The sequence below is a fragment of the Homalodisca vitripennis genome, chromosome 2, assembly GCF_021130785.1.
Source record: "Homalodisca vitripennis isolate AUS2020 chromosome 2, UT_GWSS_2.1, whole genome shotgun sequence".
NCBI lineage: Eukaryota > Metazoa > Arthropoda > Insecta > Hemiptera > Cicadellidae > Homalodisca > Homalodisca vitripennis.
In genome coordinates this window covers 66,768,596-66,783,693 of record NC_060208.1, presented here as the reverse complement: position 1 = coordinate 66,783,693, position 15,098 = coordinate 66,768,596, and the positions used below count along the sequence as shown (strand labels likewise).

Sequence of the window (15,098 nt, the reverse complement as noted above, 5' to 3'; positions counted from 1 at the left end):
GTGAATGTCGAAATTAAAGATTTTTATTAAGTAACTGTTTCCAAATTGGAATTTTGATACACTCCTTAGTCGGAAATGTGTAATTTGGAATAATATTCACATGATTTAAAATTGTGAAAGGTTTATTATATGTATACATTAATTCTTCCTAACACGAAATATAAAGCGTTAGTTAATAACGGTAGCAACATTAAAATGGACATGATGTTTTTATCTAAATTATATTTATATGTTTGATGTTTGATGATTCGCATACCAATCACTTCATTATTTCAACTGTAGTTATGATTGATTAATCAGTTTCAAAGATCTTCATGTCGATGTGATGAAGGATTTACTGCGCAGTTTCAGAATATTCATGAACCTTTATGGTGGTTTTTATTCTCTGAATGCCTGAGCCCTCATAAATAACATAATTTAATGTTTGTCGACACGCAACATGCAGTAGAGCGGCTGTTCAGCCTAAAGAGAACTGTTTAGTTTGTAGTCGTACATGAAGCACAAAAACATCATACAATATACAAGTATAAGGGTATTTATATACATTAATGAACTTTTTCCATTAAATGGATTGGTTTTTGAGAGTTTCTCTTGACATATTTAATACATTTTTTAATCTTATGATATATTTAATTTAAAACATCCTCAAATTATTTCTTCAAGTGTAATTCCAATTTCATTTACGTAGCTAATCTCATGTGTGTAATTTTTTTCTTATAGCTCCTACTATAATAATTATTATAGTAATAAACATTATACTAATAATTATAGCATAGAACATAATTCCAGTTCTCATAATAGATTATACGTCTTGAAAACAGTACCACAGTTTCGTTGTGAAATATACTACAATAAGTACTACAACCAAACTGCACATGACCAGTAATTATATTCTGAGTAAATAAAAAAAGAAGAAGAATGTTACTGCTAAATTACTTAAAATTTTGTCAAGAAGATTCTGAGGTTTGTATAGTTACTGATGATTTATTGGACTTATAAGGCCAGTGTCCTGAAGGCAATGAATATTAGACCCACGTTTCATGACAATGTGGGTTAATATATTCTGAAATTTATAATTGGGATTAGTTAAATTCCAATCAAGCGAAAGTCTGAAATCAAACGAAAAACAAATCTTTTGATATATACATAAGAAAAAAGGTGTTACAAGCTATTTTATAGCTCAGTAAAATCTAACATCTTTCATATATATATTTTGAAAATTCAAAAGTCACAAGGGAAGAAACTTAACTTTGAATATTCTTAGATTAATCTTTGTTGAACATTCTTTGAATCTGCATTAATATTTCAAAACAATCGAATTCAATCTTCATGCCCATTGCTATTTCCCAGTTATGTATTTAAACCAGAGAACAACCATTTTTGAACGTACTGTATTAGTGAAATAAAGTTCCCAAAATAAATATTCATGAATACGTTTTATTAAATTTATTTGTAGATGGTGAACAATAGAATAAAGAAGTTTTATATTTATATTTTAAGAGACCTCTATTTAAGTATCTTTTAGACAAATTCATAACATTTTGTGGAGGCCGATGGTTTTTACGTATTCTGATTGTTTTAACCTTTCGGGTACCGGTGTGCGATTGATTTTTCATATATGAACTTATCGTGTTATCAAGTTTAAATTTGGTGAGTTCATAGCCATTCATTTATTAGTTTTTAATTTAGTTTGTATTACCTTCGTCTAAGGTTTGTTGAAACTTGAAGAGGAGGATAGAATCCCATCCTTGAAAAATAGAGTTAAATTTGTTTACATATAACTTTTAGCAGTGTCTAAAAGCTTTTTATCATGTTATTGAATTTACTTATCAGTTTAACAACAGTTGTATTAATGGCACTGAATAACTTTCGTAGTTTCTCTAAATCAAATTAAATTAAGAAAAAATAATACTAAAATTTTAAAAGTTCTAAAATGGTCTGACAGTATTTAAACTTGCTGCTTACTCATGACAATAGGAATACATTTTACCTCTACCATCAGAAGGAATGATACATAGAGAAGCGTTGACAAAGCGGTGTACCAGATGGTGAAACACTTAACAGCGCAACATTATCATCCGTCTATCTCCAGGCACATCCAATTAACATCCCGTTTGAGTACAAGTAGTTCTCATCTCAATATGGTAATAGGATATTTAGAGCTGTTACTACCCGATGTTTACATTAATATTTTTTTCTAATTTATGACGATTAAACAATGCACTTTAATTCAATGCGGATATCAATTGTACGAGTTTTATCTAAAACAATTCAAGGGGAAATGTTGAGAAACGCCATTAATAAACTTTATACTATTTACTTTAAAAAAATATTGTTAAGGAAACATTATGATAAACATATTATTGTAACTATGAACATGTTGCTTCTCTTATATAAAGAACAACATTATCTTCATGTTGTTATGTTCTTCTTATATTGATTCTCTTGTTGTTGCCTATTTAAAAATAATTCGTAAATACTATACACTGTAATGAGCGTAACTATAATTACGGGATTTTATTTTTCTTATCATAATTTATTAACTTAGTGTTTAAATAAGTTTCTAATTTTTAAGTTTTAGTACAAATAAATAGAAATACTATGTAAGTCCATATATTAGAACAATCCTTTAATTTTGTCTTTTTAAATTTATCTTATTGTTTGCATATAACATTAGCAAACAAACTTTAGCTAAACGTAAATACTGTAAATTTTTATAAAATAAATTAAAAGTTACAGTTGATACATTTTTAACAGTTTAATTTTTAGTAGTTATTTTAAAACTGTTAAAACAAAATTATAGACGCTTAAAACTATATTATTTGTTAAATGAAAGTAAAAGTAAATTATATATCATTTCGCCATACATAGTTAGGATCAAGAACCGCTCTCTGACATTTAACTTGGGGACCAACAGCTTAAAATTACTCCGAGCCTCCACCAAAGGCCAGGCAGGTGGTCTTCTTGAAAGGAGAGGGTCGCTTAGCCATTCAAGCAGTAGCCACGCCCAACGTTGCTAGACTCGGTTATCTTGCGACAATCACCGTATTCCGATCACTTCGGCTCTAACAAAATAAAATAAAAACTTTAAGTTGGATTAAAATATAAAATAATTTATACAAAATATATTTGTTTAAACAGAAAAATCTAGTAAAGTTGTGTTTGGAAGTATTAAACAACGTAAACTATGCAGTACTTTGGGATATCCTATAAAATATGAAATGTTATAAAAAACAACAGGGTGTCAGCACACCTGTTCCTCAATGAATATATTATTATGCAAAAGTATATAAAAGTAAATAATCTTAAATATATAATGTCGTACAAATATATTTTATACGATTCAAGGCAACAATAACAAAGCTACACATACCATACCGTACACATGCACACACACACACACACACAATAGTACACTTCATACGGTATCATAGTATTATACGTCCTTAAAACGTTCGAATAGAAAACAACATTAAAATAAAATATATTAAAAATGCACAAATGTCAAGTATTTTAATAATATCCATTTATATCATGTCTTATAAAGTTTAGGAATTCTAAGAATTTCGTACACAATATTATTATTGTTCGTGACAGTCTATTATGCAAATCACTCTGAATTGATCTATGTCGATGCGTGAGAATATTTTATTAATGAGTTTTCACATGGTTATAATATTTTTTTTACAAAAATGTAAACAAAAACTATATGAACGATTTGTTGTTTCAGGAGGTATTGGAGTGAAGATGCTGAGAGTGTCCGTGCCTCAGTACACTCTCAAGGGCGAGTCTGTAGAACTCATCTGCGAGTTTGACCTGATGGGAGACAAGCTGTACTCCGTCTCCTGGTACAAGGACCATGATGAGTTCTACCGTTATGTTCCCAAGGGCAAGCCCAGTCAGCACATCTACAGGGTGGATGGCATCAGGGTTGATGTGAGTATAGAAGTGGAGTTTACTTCACGTAAAGATAACTTGTTTGAATAATTTTGATATTCGATATACTTTTATTGTTTTAAAATACTTCTAATAAAATACTATATGAATTTAGAATCTAAATGTATAAGTCGATAAACAATTTTGAGGACATAAACATCATTTTAAAAGCTCCGACTTATAATGTTGCTAATGAGAAAAGTGACTCCATGACCTAGGTAATTTATACCTTTAACTATAGTATTCTATGAAGGTAGTTCCTGTTTCGGACGTCGTATGTATGCATGTATGTTGTTTTGAGTTCAGGTGATTATGTATGTGTAATTTCAACTCATTTACTTGCATTATTAATTAGTGCATAAACTGTCAACTCTGATATAACTCATTAAGGTGATTACTGAAAAATTCAATGGTTTTTAAGTAAGACCAGTGGAAAACATTGTAAGACATTTTTAGGATCTTTCTCAACTTGTAAAATGTTTCTTAAACATTTTAATAACATAAAATTGCACATTTTCTAATCCTCAAACAACTTTCTCGCTCAAGAGCAGATAATTGTATTGGTTTAGAATAAGATTATATTGTAATTTAAAGCTACTGACGTATATTATAAAAAGCATCGTGCTTGTTGAAATTTGATCCAGTACTTAAACTTTTTAACTAGACAAAATATTGATTCATTAGCTACTAATCTCTCAATAATAAAAGTAATGTAATGCTACCCTACGTTCTGGCCATAAGTGGGTGTACAGAACGAACAGTTTTCATATGAACAGTGTACAGAAAAGTTTTCATATGAACAGTATACAGAACAGTTTTAATACGTTTATTAAAACTACCAGAAAATGTACTGTTTTAGTGAGAAATGTATACAAAGTAATTTATAGGAGGTAACCCTTTGTTTGGTTTCTTATAACCAGCCGCACAGTATAAATAGTCGATCTATAAATAATTAATGAATTTTGATAAATGTTTAACCCTTCTGTACGCAGCACCTCAGCTCTGACGCCCAGAGGGTAGTGATAAGAAATGTCCCTCTCCGAGCCAGCGGGATGTACCGGTGCGAGGTTTCTGCTGAGGCTCCGGCTTTCTCGTCCGTCAACGGAGAGTCCATGATGAATGTAGTAGGTAAGTTAATCATTTTATAGAGTTGCAGTTTTTGGGAGTTTAACCTGTTCTGTGGCCCTAAGAAAGTTCATATAAAATTTACTTCCATTAGAAATATCATTTGACAATTAATATGAGTTTTTATATAAGGATTTGATTTTAATTTCTAAAGGAAATTAAACCAGATTAACTTCTCATAGCTAAGTAGGGAAGGAGTTCTCGCCGAGCGATCACGCGTTTTTCAATTGTGTCTATAGGAATATCTTTAATTGCCCAGACCAATCAGGTACGAAAGATCACCTGATCCTACACAATCGTCTGCCTGGGTACTGCCGGTCACTGGGAATTATTTATAAAGCTACAAATTAAAAAAATATGTAAAAGTAAAATTATATTTTAAATCGTGAATAAACAGAGTTATAAATATTGTACACAAAGGTAACCATAATATGAGAAAATATTATCAATTCACTGTTTTTAACTCTTTTAATACCATTCCATTTGGACTCCATTAAAACTATCACGATGATAGATGTTTGTGTTAGGGAAAATTTTCTAGCAATTTCATGGAAAACCACGTTGGTTGCTTATACAATTCAAATTGTCTCGAATATTGTTTTTGCTGAATATAGAAAATTAAGAATTTTTGTAGGTCCCCAAATATTTTGATATCGGGTTAATTCTTCACGTTAAAGAGTACTGTACTGTGTAATTTAACGAGAGGCTACTTAGTTTAAACAAAGGGTAGCTCTATACAATTTTAAGGATTGGGTTTTTTCCACTTGGCACTTATCCTCCAATGACATATTCACTTATGTCACATATGGCACTTACTTGTCCAACATATTCTAGGAAACCTTTAATTGTTTCTTATTACCTGTTTAAGTACTGTCTCTCTTCGAAACATGATGAAATATATCCTAGAGCAGCGATAGGATTCAGTTCAGATAGTGACATAGTTTGATCACTTTAAGTTACCTCATAGCTACTGTGGGAAGCTACAAAGTCTACTTCAGGTATCTAGATAACGTCTTTCTAGGATTTCTTTTGAAACGATATAGAACAACGGGACAAAATAGTTTACTGAGGTATATCTTTCTCAGATACTAGGTAATATGGGTTGTTAAAAGTAATTATATCTATTCTAAAGAAATAAGATAGTTATAGTGGTTGAAGTGGCAGTTATCGTGCTCTGAGACAAATAGGGATCCAGTCTGGAGAAATAAAAATGGATAGAGCACTTAGGTTATGGTCTTTTTAATAAATCTTACGGCCTTCGATGTTTAAGATAATGCTTCCTTTGAGAATATACTTAGATCGTAGTTTTAGACAGATTAGTGTGCTAAAGGATTTAATTTAATTTACTAGGATTGAATGCAGTAATGCTAAATAAGATTTTCAAATATTTTTCTATATTATACATTTTGTCCTTTGATATTTTGGGGTGAAACCTCAGATACCGTCCATGTGGAGTATATTTAAAAGAACAGAATACAGTCTAGAGATTCCTTAGATATAGAATTGGAATTTTATTAACTTTTTCTAAGATTGTAAGTGCCAAACCATTAGAGACTCTTTTTGAAATTACATGGAACTACAGTTCAGAATAAGACAAGGTTTATTTACTTCAATAAGTTAATAATCCAGTAATATTTCATCCTAAATAGATCATTCATAAAAATTAAACATAACAGAAAACTGTTAACAAATTACAAGATTCATTGCTTGGTTTTTGGATTAGAGTAAATTATTTTAAGGATCGCCTGTATATTTAGACGTTTAAAATAACGGTTTTAAGCAGTATTGATGTAACAAAAACACAAATAAGGGAACAAGTGTTGATCTGTTTATTGCAATAATCTGAAACTTGTCGTCTTGAGTCTTATCCGTATTTTTCTACGCAATGTTACACTTCTGCTTCAATCATATTGAATTTAATGTAATGCATTTTAGATTATGGTAACAAATTAAAAATTTTAATAATCTATTTACATTAACACATTTGGGAATTATTTTTAAGTTCCAGCAATACAGCAATAAAATTTACTTAAGAGACTTAAAAGAACAGCTCATATCATAGACGTAAAAACATTTAAAACGTTTATTTTGTAAGCAAAAACAGTCTGGTCGTTGTTTATTTTCAGTGCGAACTATTTAATGTATTAGCGAGTAAATTTGTCAATGATTATCAATCTTTATGAAAATCTTATTTCATCACTGGAATCAGATATTGATCCTAAAGTTTATTTTAAAAATGTTTTCGGTGTTTGCATGGTTTTATTCTAAACTCTTTATTAACATGTTGGTCAAAACTCGTATATTGTACTCATATTGACTTTACATATACCTAAGTGTAATTATAACATGCATTGCCAATCTGTAAAGCAAAACCTTTGAGAAGAAGTTTATTTTAATTTTCGTTTACTGTATTTTATCACAGCACTTCCTAAAGAAGGACCTGAGATTGAGGGAGAAGAAAGGAACTACCAGATAGGCGACGAAATCAACCTCAACTGTACTTCAGCCAGATCTTTCCCGGCAGCCACCCTGCAGTGGTACGTCAACGACAAATTGGTACGTACAATTGTTACAGTTTATTTTCAATTCTCTCAAAAAAGGAGCTCTAGTTTTTGACTCTTTGTTTACACCCATTAAAATGGATTAAGTAATAGCCGAATAATCGACCATACGCTACGTCCAGCACCTAGGCGACAGCCATTTCGAACCTCCTAACTTCCTGATTACTGCCGTACATCAAAGCTTAGAAGAACTCTCAGCTGAAGCCTTATACCATCCTCAGCGCAAGCTAGGCAAAAAGGTTCAAGGCTGTTTGTTTAGTTTCACTTACTACAAGAGTACACCACTGATGATTGTTAGTCTGGTATCAACAGCGTGTCTGGTTGAGATCCATACAATCAACAGAATGGACTTGCTCGCAGCATGATGGGTCTCAAACAGAACTTGTAAAAACCCTAAGGCAGTCATTGTGTATGAAAATGTCTTGCAATGCTACCACCTTTTGTTAGCATTTACAACGATATATGTCTAATATATACAACTTTTACGATATTAAGCTACATTAAGTATAAAAACACCAACTGAAACGGAAGTTACAGAGAATAAATACACGTAGCTATTTCGTCTGTGATGTATAAAAATCTATGTTCCTTCCAAAAATAATATTTCATACAATTTATAACAAAGTCATACACTCTTTATTTCTACTTGAATAGTAAAATTGTGTTATTCTTATGATCTTATGATATCTTATGATTTAAATGCGTATATTTAAATTCATAATTTATCACTTATTTGTGGTTTTATCCTCCAATAACCATCAAAATTTATTCTGAAGATGGTAAAATTATATGTATGACCGGAATGGTTAAATTCTTAAATATTTCAATAAATAAAATCAGTTAGGTAATTTTTTTACCTCTCTTATACTGTATATTTTAGATATCACCTCTTTGTGTGTCTTCTCCCTTATTCAGACTACAGGCTATCTGGTTTTGTAAGATTCAAGCACTTTTTATAAATTAAAAGAAGTTTTTTATTATAATTCCAATTAAACTCATCAAAATGTTTAATATAATTTTATACTGTATGTTGTAGTTCATATGTTAATGTATATTCATTAGTGTTTATAATCGGTGTTTCTTTCAATTTCCCTCTTTACAGCTCTATTTTGCGGCATATTTAAAATAACAATGATGATGATGACGATAACCAATTATATTTGATTTTATTGTCACGAGGAAATAAACGAACAAATTTCTCTAAAATAATACTTTGTTACTCAACTGCATTAGGTAAAACAATACTATTGCCCTAATACGACAACGAATGTATTACGCCCATTTCATCAATGCTTCCAGCAACTCATTTAAATTTCATTAGATGACCTTTGTAAAAATATCTTCACAAGAAGAAAACAAAGTTCTGGCTCTTGTTGGATTGTATAATAGGACAGTCCTGTACGGATGGACATTCACGTCACATTTCGCTCATGTACACTTGTTGAATTTCATTTAACGTGATTTATATATAAACAAATTTGAAAATTTCGAGAGGAAATTAGCGTTTCATAATCACATAGCCTAGATTTTCTTGAAATCGATAGAGGAATTTCTTAAATAATAAAATCTCGATTACTAGGCGCGTTAGTTGGCGGAGGTCAAAATAGTAGTAGACCTATTTTGAAGGGTTAAACACTTAAACATGCTAAGAAAAATACGACCTAAGAAAATAATTATAGTTTTATATTTGTTCAACCCAACACTCCCAATTTTTTATCTTCACCAAACTAAGTGCGGCTAATGATAGATGTTTTATTAGGAGAAATTCTTTATCCATTTTAAGGAAGAAAGGTTGTGTGCTCATACAATGTGAATTAGCTCTCGACTCCTAAGATATAAAGTGCACTTTGTAGACAAAATGCATTAAGTTTTAACAAAAGAATACTTTGACTACTAAGCGGTTTTAAATACTTGTCATTTATTTAAAACCGCATAAGGTGATTTAACGATAAGGTTTAAAAATAAAATCCTAAATAAGTATAATTAACATCCTATTAATTGATTGAAAATATCTTATAAAAACGTAACAAAATGTGGTCATATTACTTGTATTGAATACCTCCCACATATTGTAACTTACAAAACAACTTCGTTATAGTAAGAGACACCTCAACGCTAGCCTGGCAGTATAGAATGTTACCGAACCCCACTTCTACCCTCTTAGATGACGCGACAAAGGTTCGCTGCGTTTCGGTTGTTCATATCCGTTCTGATCTTATTTATATTTTATTATTTGTTTGCGTACTTTATGTACTATACTCAAGGATTCAGAAAGACAGATGAGAAATAAAGATGAGCAATATTGAATACTCGATTGTTGAATTCGATCGATTATCTTATCACTAAATATTCTTCTTTAATTGATATGTCTCGTACTATAGTGATGGAGTATGCCATGTAAATCTCATCGGTGCTAGTAAGTATCATATGTGTCAGATGGGCCGCAGCAACGAGACAATGATAGTCCAACAACACGGACTGATCACTTCAATATCCAGGCTCCACTTCAGGGTGGGACCCGAGCACTTCCGTAAGGGGCGTCTGCAGGTGCGGTGTGTGGCTACCATCTCCACCTACCCCTCAAATACTACCGGCACTTCCATGGCACCTGCCCCGGCACCAGTCCTGCACTCGCCCGAGCATCACCGTCTGTCTGCATCCAGCCCACCTCCCGCACTTGACTACAGCAAGGAGGCTCTCTTCTCAGGTCAGGACCATTTATATAGTAAATTTGGAATCTAGTGTAGCATAGCGATCAAATATGCAAGTAGCGTAACAGGTTTTCTATCAAATTAAGTATTTCGGTATATGTTTATATTGTGTGTACAATTATAACAATGTCTAATATCACTGAAAAATATCTAAGGGACATAAAATAAACAACATATCTTAACACAACTTTTCGGATGTAAAATAAAGGAAACAACCAATGTGGACGTTATATGTTAAATTCGGTACTCATATTCGAAATTCCTTCTTATGTGTATGAACATTTTACTTTTAATTATGTCAACTAAAAAAAATTCTTCTAGTATAAAATACTGAAACTTTTGTATTTTTCTTAAGACTGAAATGAAAATGTGAAATGGCAACTACTATTTAAGTGGGGAAAGAATCATTTAGATGAATTATTTCAAATAATTTGGTAGGAATATTCTGAAAAATAATTTTTATATTTCAATATATAAAATATTATACAGACTTGTTGAAAAAAATAATAACTCATGTTAGTAATTTTTCGTTTGTATTGTTAACATATACAAACTTATAAACATATTCCGCTACATTTTGGAACATGTACATTACGTGTTTAAATGTGAAATCTCAATTATAATTAATTGTGTTAGATGTGTTGACCATACAATATGGAATATACGTAACTGTGTAATGTGTTATATTTAGCTGCTTATAAAATGACATTTCTGTTCTGTGATCCAGTGACTGGCACAGCGAGTTCAGCCAGAGTGGGAGCAACACTTCTGTTAGTGACGTCACTGGCCTCACTACTCTCGTGACTCGAAGTCCTTCTGTGAGTTGTGGACGGAGCTTGACCAGCAACAGGGTCTTTGTTCAGTGTAATAGATGTTTACAGACGTTTCGTTCGAGAAGATGTTCACACTTTCTTGTAATATTTGTAAATAACGAACTGTAAAGTAATCTTAAGTCTTTGCTATGTTTAGCCCCATAATTCTATCATTTTACTGGTAATTAGGTAATTCATCACTGTACCATGAAGGTAGATTCAACGCTAAAAATGTTTCCTGGATTATTAATTCACGCAGTTGCCACACAGTGTGTCTTACTCTATAATTATTATATTATATTATGAACTCAGTTGGTGTTGATATCTGGTGTTGAGCTTCCTCTTCATAAAAGAAAAAGAAGTAACAGCATTATCCACTTTATTGTCTCGTCCTAACGTATTTAAAGTGGCGAGTTATCCAAGTTGTGTTTTTCAGTTTCTTTTTGGTTATATTTAGTATAAACATAAATTGAAATTTTATATTTTATGAATGTTAATCGGTGTGCCCCCCAGTAATGGGTTTATTCCATACGATTATGATTGGAAGTTTTTTAGTGTTGGAAGTAGTATAAAAATAACACATCCATATTCTAATATTATATGGAGTTTATTTTGTCACATCTTAAACAATTTCTTAACAACAAAATTTCCCTAAATTTAATTATTATAATTGGTCTTTATACATTAAAGATGTAAGTATTTGAAATTTTCTTTGCTATATTCATATTAATAAATTTCTTAACTTACATGACACATGCTGACAAACATGAACAGCTGGAGAAGTGTAATCTTCAAAAACAGGATATACTGTTATTGTCTTTGGTATAAGCCTATTTGTACTGACTCTAAATATAAATCTTAATTTGAAAGTGTCAACGAAGAAAGACTCTGATTTCTTCCGGTCGGATAGTTATTTGTAGTTTTCTTCTTTCAGATACATGTTCTGTCACTTATTACCCTTACTGAAGGTAAACTGCGTTAAATATTTTTTTTTGTAATTGCTAATGAGCTTAGTCAATTAAAATGCAAGGAGCTGAATATAAATATTGGTAGCAAAGAATGTTACATGCTGATATAATATTAATAATGCGATGTGACACAATTCATTCATCCACATGTTTTATAAATTTGAACCATTCAGCATTCTTCACATACGATTACTGACAATCGTTTAAGGGTTGAAATTCATAAAACATGAATTGAATTATATTATATCAGAACATGTTTTACTTTCCAAATTGTCTGTACTGTTTAATTTAATATTTAATTTCAATATTTTCTGTCAAAATATCCATATACATTTATGCTGTTCTATTAAATTTCCCATATTTTTATAAGTTAACACATTAGTTTCATAGTATTATAACTGTTATGAACATGGATATAAAATTAATATAAGTACTGATTTAAACATGAGAATATATTTGTTATACGTATAGCTATAATTCACTTTATGTACAGTCGTGCTTAGTAAAGTATCTTTTTATCGCCAGGTGTTAATGCTTTCAAGCACCTTCTATGGATTAATATAATTTTATTTGGAATAAAATATTTATCTTGTTACTATGTTTTGTCATTCCCATTTCAAAAATATTGCAACGTTTTAAGTTAGTGTTTTAGTAAAATATTACCTTTTTTGTGGCGTCAGTTAAATTTGTCTACCATATAAATGTAAGGAGAGACTGAGGCCAGTGTGGAACACAGCGGACATATCGTGTGTGAAAAATAAAATAGGTGGGGATGTTGCTAAATTTAGGAAAGGATATGTTTCGTGATCTTGGATGGATCGGGAAAAAATTAAGGACTGGTGTATTCTAAAAAAGTTCTGTTATTTTCTGTAAATCATTCATTATTTAAAGGCTGATATAATTGAAAATGCAAGAATATTAGTAAAAGACAATTAATTGCCTTTCGGTTTCACAGTATATAAAATTTAAAAAATATAATATAATTTGTAATGTTTGAATTCCAGTTATCCTGCTAATTAATTCTACACCATTATAATTATAAAAAACAACAATAGTAGCAAAAGATAATGACAACATTATTTTGGCTACTTTTAATAGCATGTAAGCCTTCTATTGAAATATTGGAGAAGTTTTCGGCCTTGACGTAGTGCTATTTTCAGTTACCAGACGTAAACCGTATCTGTCAGTAATCCTCATGTTCAGTTGATCTGGAAGGCTGGAGGTATATTGTAACTGATTTTACCTTAACCAATAAATGATCACTATGAACAAAATATTGCTTCCTTCGCACACGCTGTCATCTTTTTGGCAACTTGACGCTATCTATCTTATACTGACGTTTCGTGAGCTTAATATGCCAAATAACTTGTTTCCCTCCAATACTGAGTTATAATCTATATAGAATATCGTAAATCTACGATTACACTTTGTAGATCTAGAATCACACACACACACGCGCGCGCGCGCGCGCACGCGCACACACACACACACACAAACACACACGCACGCACGCACGCGCGCGCGCGCGCGCACACACACACACACAAATCAAATCAAATCTTTTTTATTGCATCGACAATTCTTACATTGTATGGCAAACGTCATGGTTTTTTAAATAAATTTCTGACATTCATATAACAATACACACTCACACATACAGTTTCACAGTTACGCCTCTTTCATACATCGCCAATGCAACCCACTTAGTACAGCGGAGTCAGTTGTCTAATTGGGCGGTCTCCCAGTCGAATGCCAAAAACTCACCTGCATTATAGAATGCTTGTGACACCAAGAAGCGTTTAAGGCGAGTCTTTAACGCCTTGGGCGTTGGAGTATTTTTAATTGAATTGGGCAGTCTGTTGAGGAAATGAACACCCGCCTGCGAGGGCAGGCGTTCATAAACCACCGTTCTGTGTCTCCCAGTTCGGTAGTTTGCTCTACTACGTGTCTCATACATGTGTATGTCTTGGCCTCTGGTTAAGGCGCATTTACTCACACAAAACAAAGTTGTTTCCAAAATGTAGAGGCACGGCAGAGTCAACAGCTGCAATTTCTTGAAGGATTCCCTGCACGACTCTCTAAATTTGATTTTGGCGATTATTCGAATTGCTTTTTTTTGGAGTCTGAATGCTCTTTGAAACTGTGTGTTTGCGCAAGCTCCCCAAAGGACCACTCCGTAGGCCAGATGGGGGTAAATCAGTCCATAATACGCCGTAATCAGTACCTGACTCGGGCAGTATTTGGCTAAAGATCTCAGAACAAAAATACCTGAGCAGACTTTGGCGCAAACATAGTCAATATGCTCATTCCAAGTCAGCCCTTGGTCAAGGTGCATTCCTAGGAATTTTGAAGAGCTGACTTCTTCCAGTGTGGAGTCATCTAACAAAATAGCAGGCCCACACTGGTTGCCCGCAGTGCGCAAGGCTATATTCAAAACGTTGGTTTTTGAAGGGTTTGTTGTAAGATTGAGGCTGTGGAAGTATTGGACACAGTTGTTGACGTCAACAAAAGCCTGTTGTTCCAAAACTTCACTTGATATTGCATTGAAAAAGAGAGTCGTATCATCGGCAAACTGCACTAATTTTGCATGCAGAAGCGATGATTTTACGTCGTTGACGTAAAGCAGGAAAAGCACAGGACTGAGGATGGATCCCTGAGGGACTCCGTAACTCAGTTCTATTTTTTTGGACGACTTACTAGATATCTGGACAACCTGGGATCTGTGAGTTAGAAACGAGGTAAGCCATTTAAGAGGCAAACCTCGAATACCGTGAGACTCAAGTTTGTCAAGCAGTGTACACACACACACACACACACACACACACACACACACACACACACACACACACACACACACACACACACACACACACACACACACACACACCACACACACACACACACACACACACACACACACACACACACACACACACACACGCACTCACACACACGCACGCGCGCACACGCACACGCACGCACGCA

The 15,098-nt window shown here is 32.5% G+C and overlaps 1 protein-coding gene across 1 annotated transcript in view; it reads left to right on the top strand.

The window, feature by feature from the left end:
- The window catches only part of LOC124354085 (cell adhesion molecule 1-like), a 317,853-nt gene extending 305,145 nt beyond the window's left edge, over positions 1 to 12,708 (top strand). The window contains exons 3-7 of the mRNA XM_046804289.1: positions 3,731 to 3,936; positions 4,929 to 5,064; positions 7,484 to 7,617; positions 10,059 to 10,329; positions 11,061 to 12,708. Coding sequence (XP_046660245.1) covers positions 3,731 to 3,936; positions 4,929 to 5,064; positions 7,484 to 7,617; positions 10,059 to 10,329; positions 11,061 to 11,137 — 824 coding nt within the window. The 3' untranslated portion in view covers positions 11,138 to 12,708. The remainder of the gene's footprint in view (positions 1 to 3,730; positions 3,937 to 4,928; positions 5,065 to 7,483; positions 7,618 to 10,058; positions 10,330 to 11,060) is intronic.
- Positions 12,709 to 15,098: the final 2,390 nt, after the last annotated feature.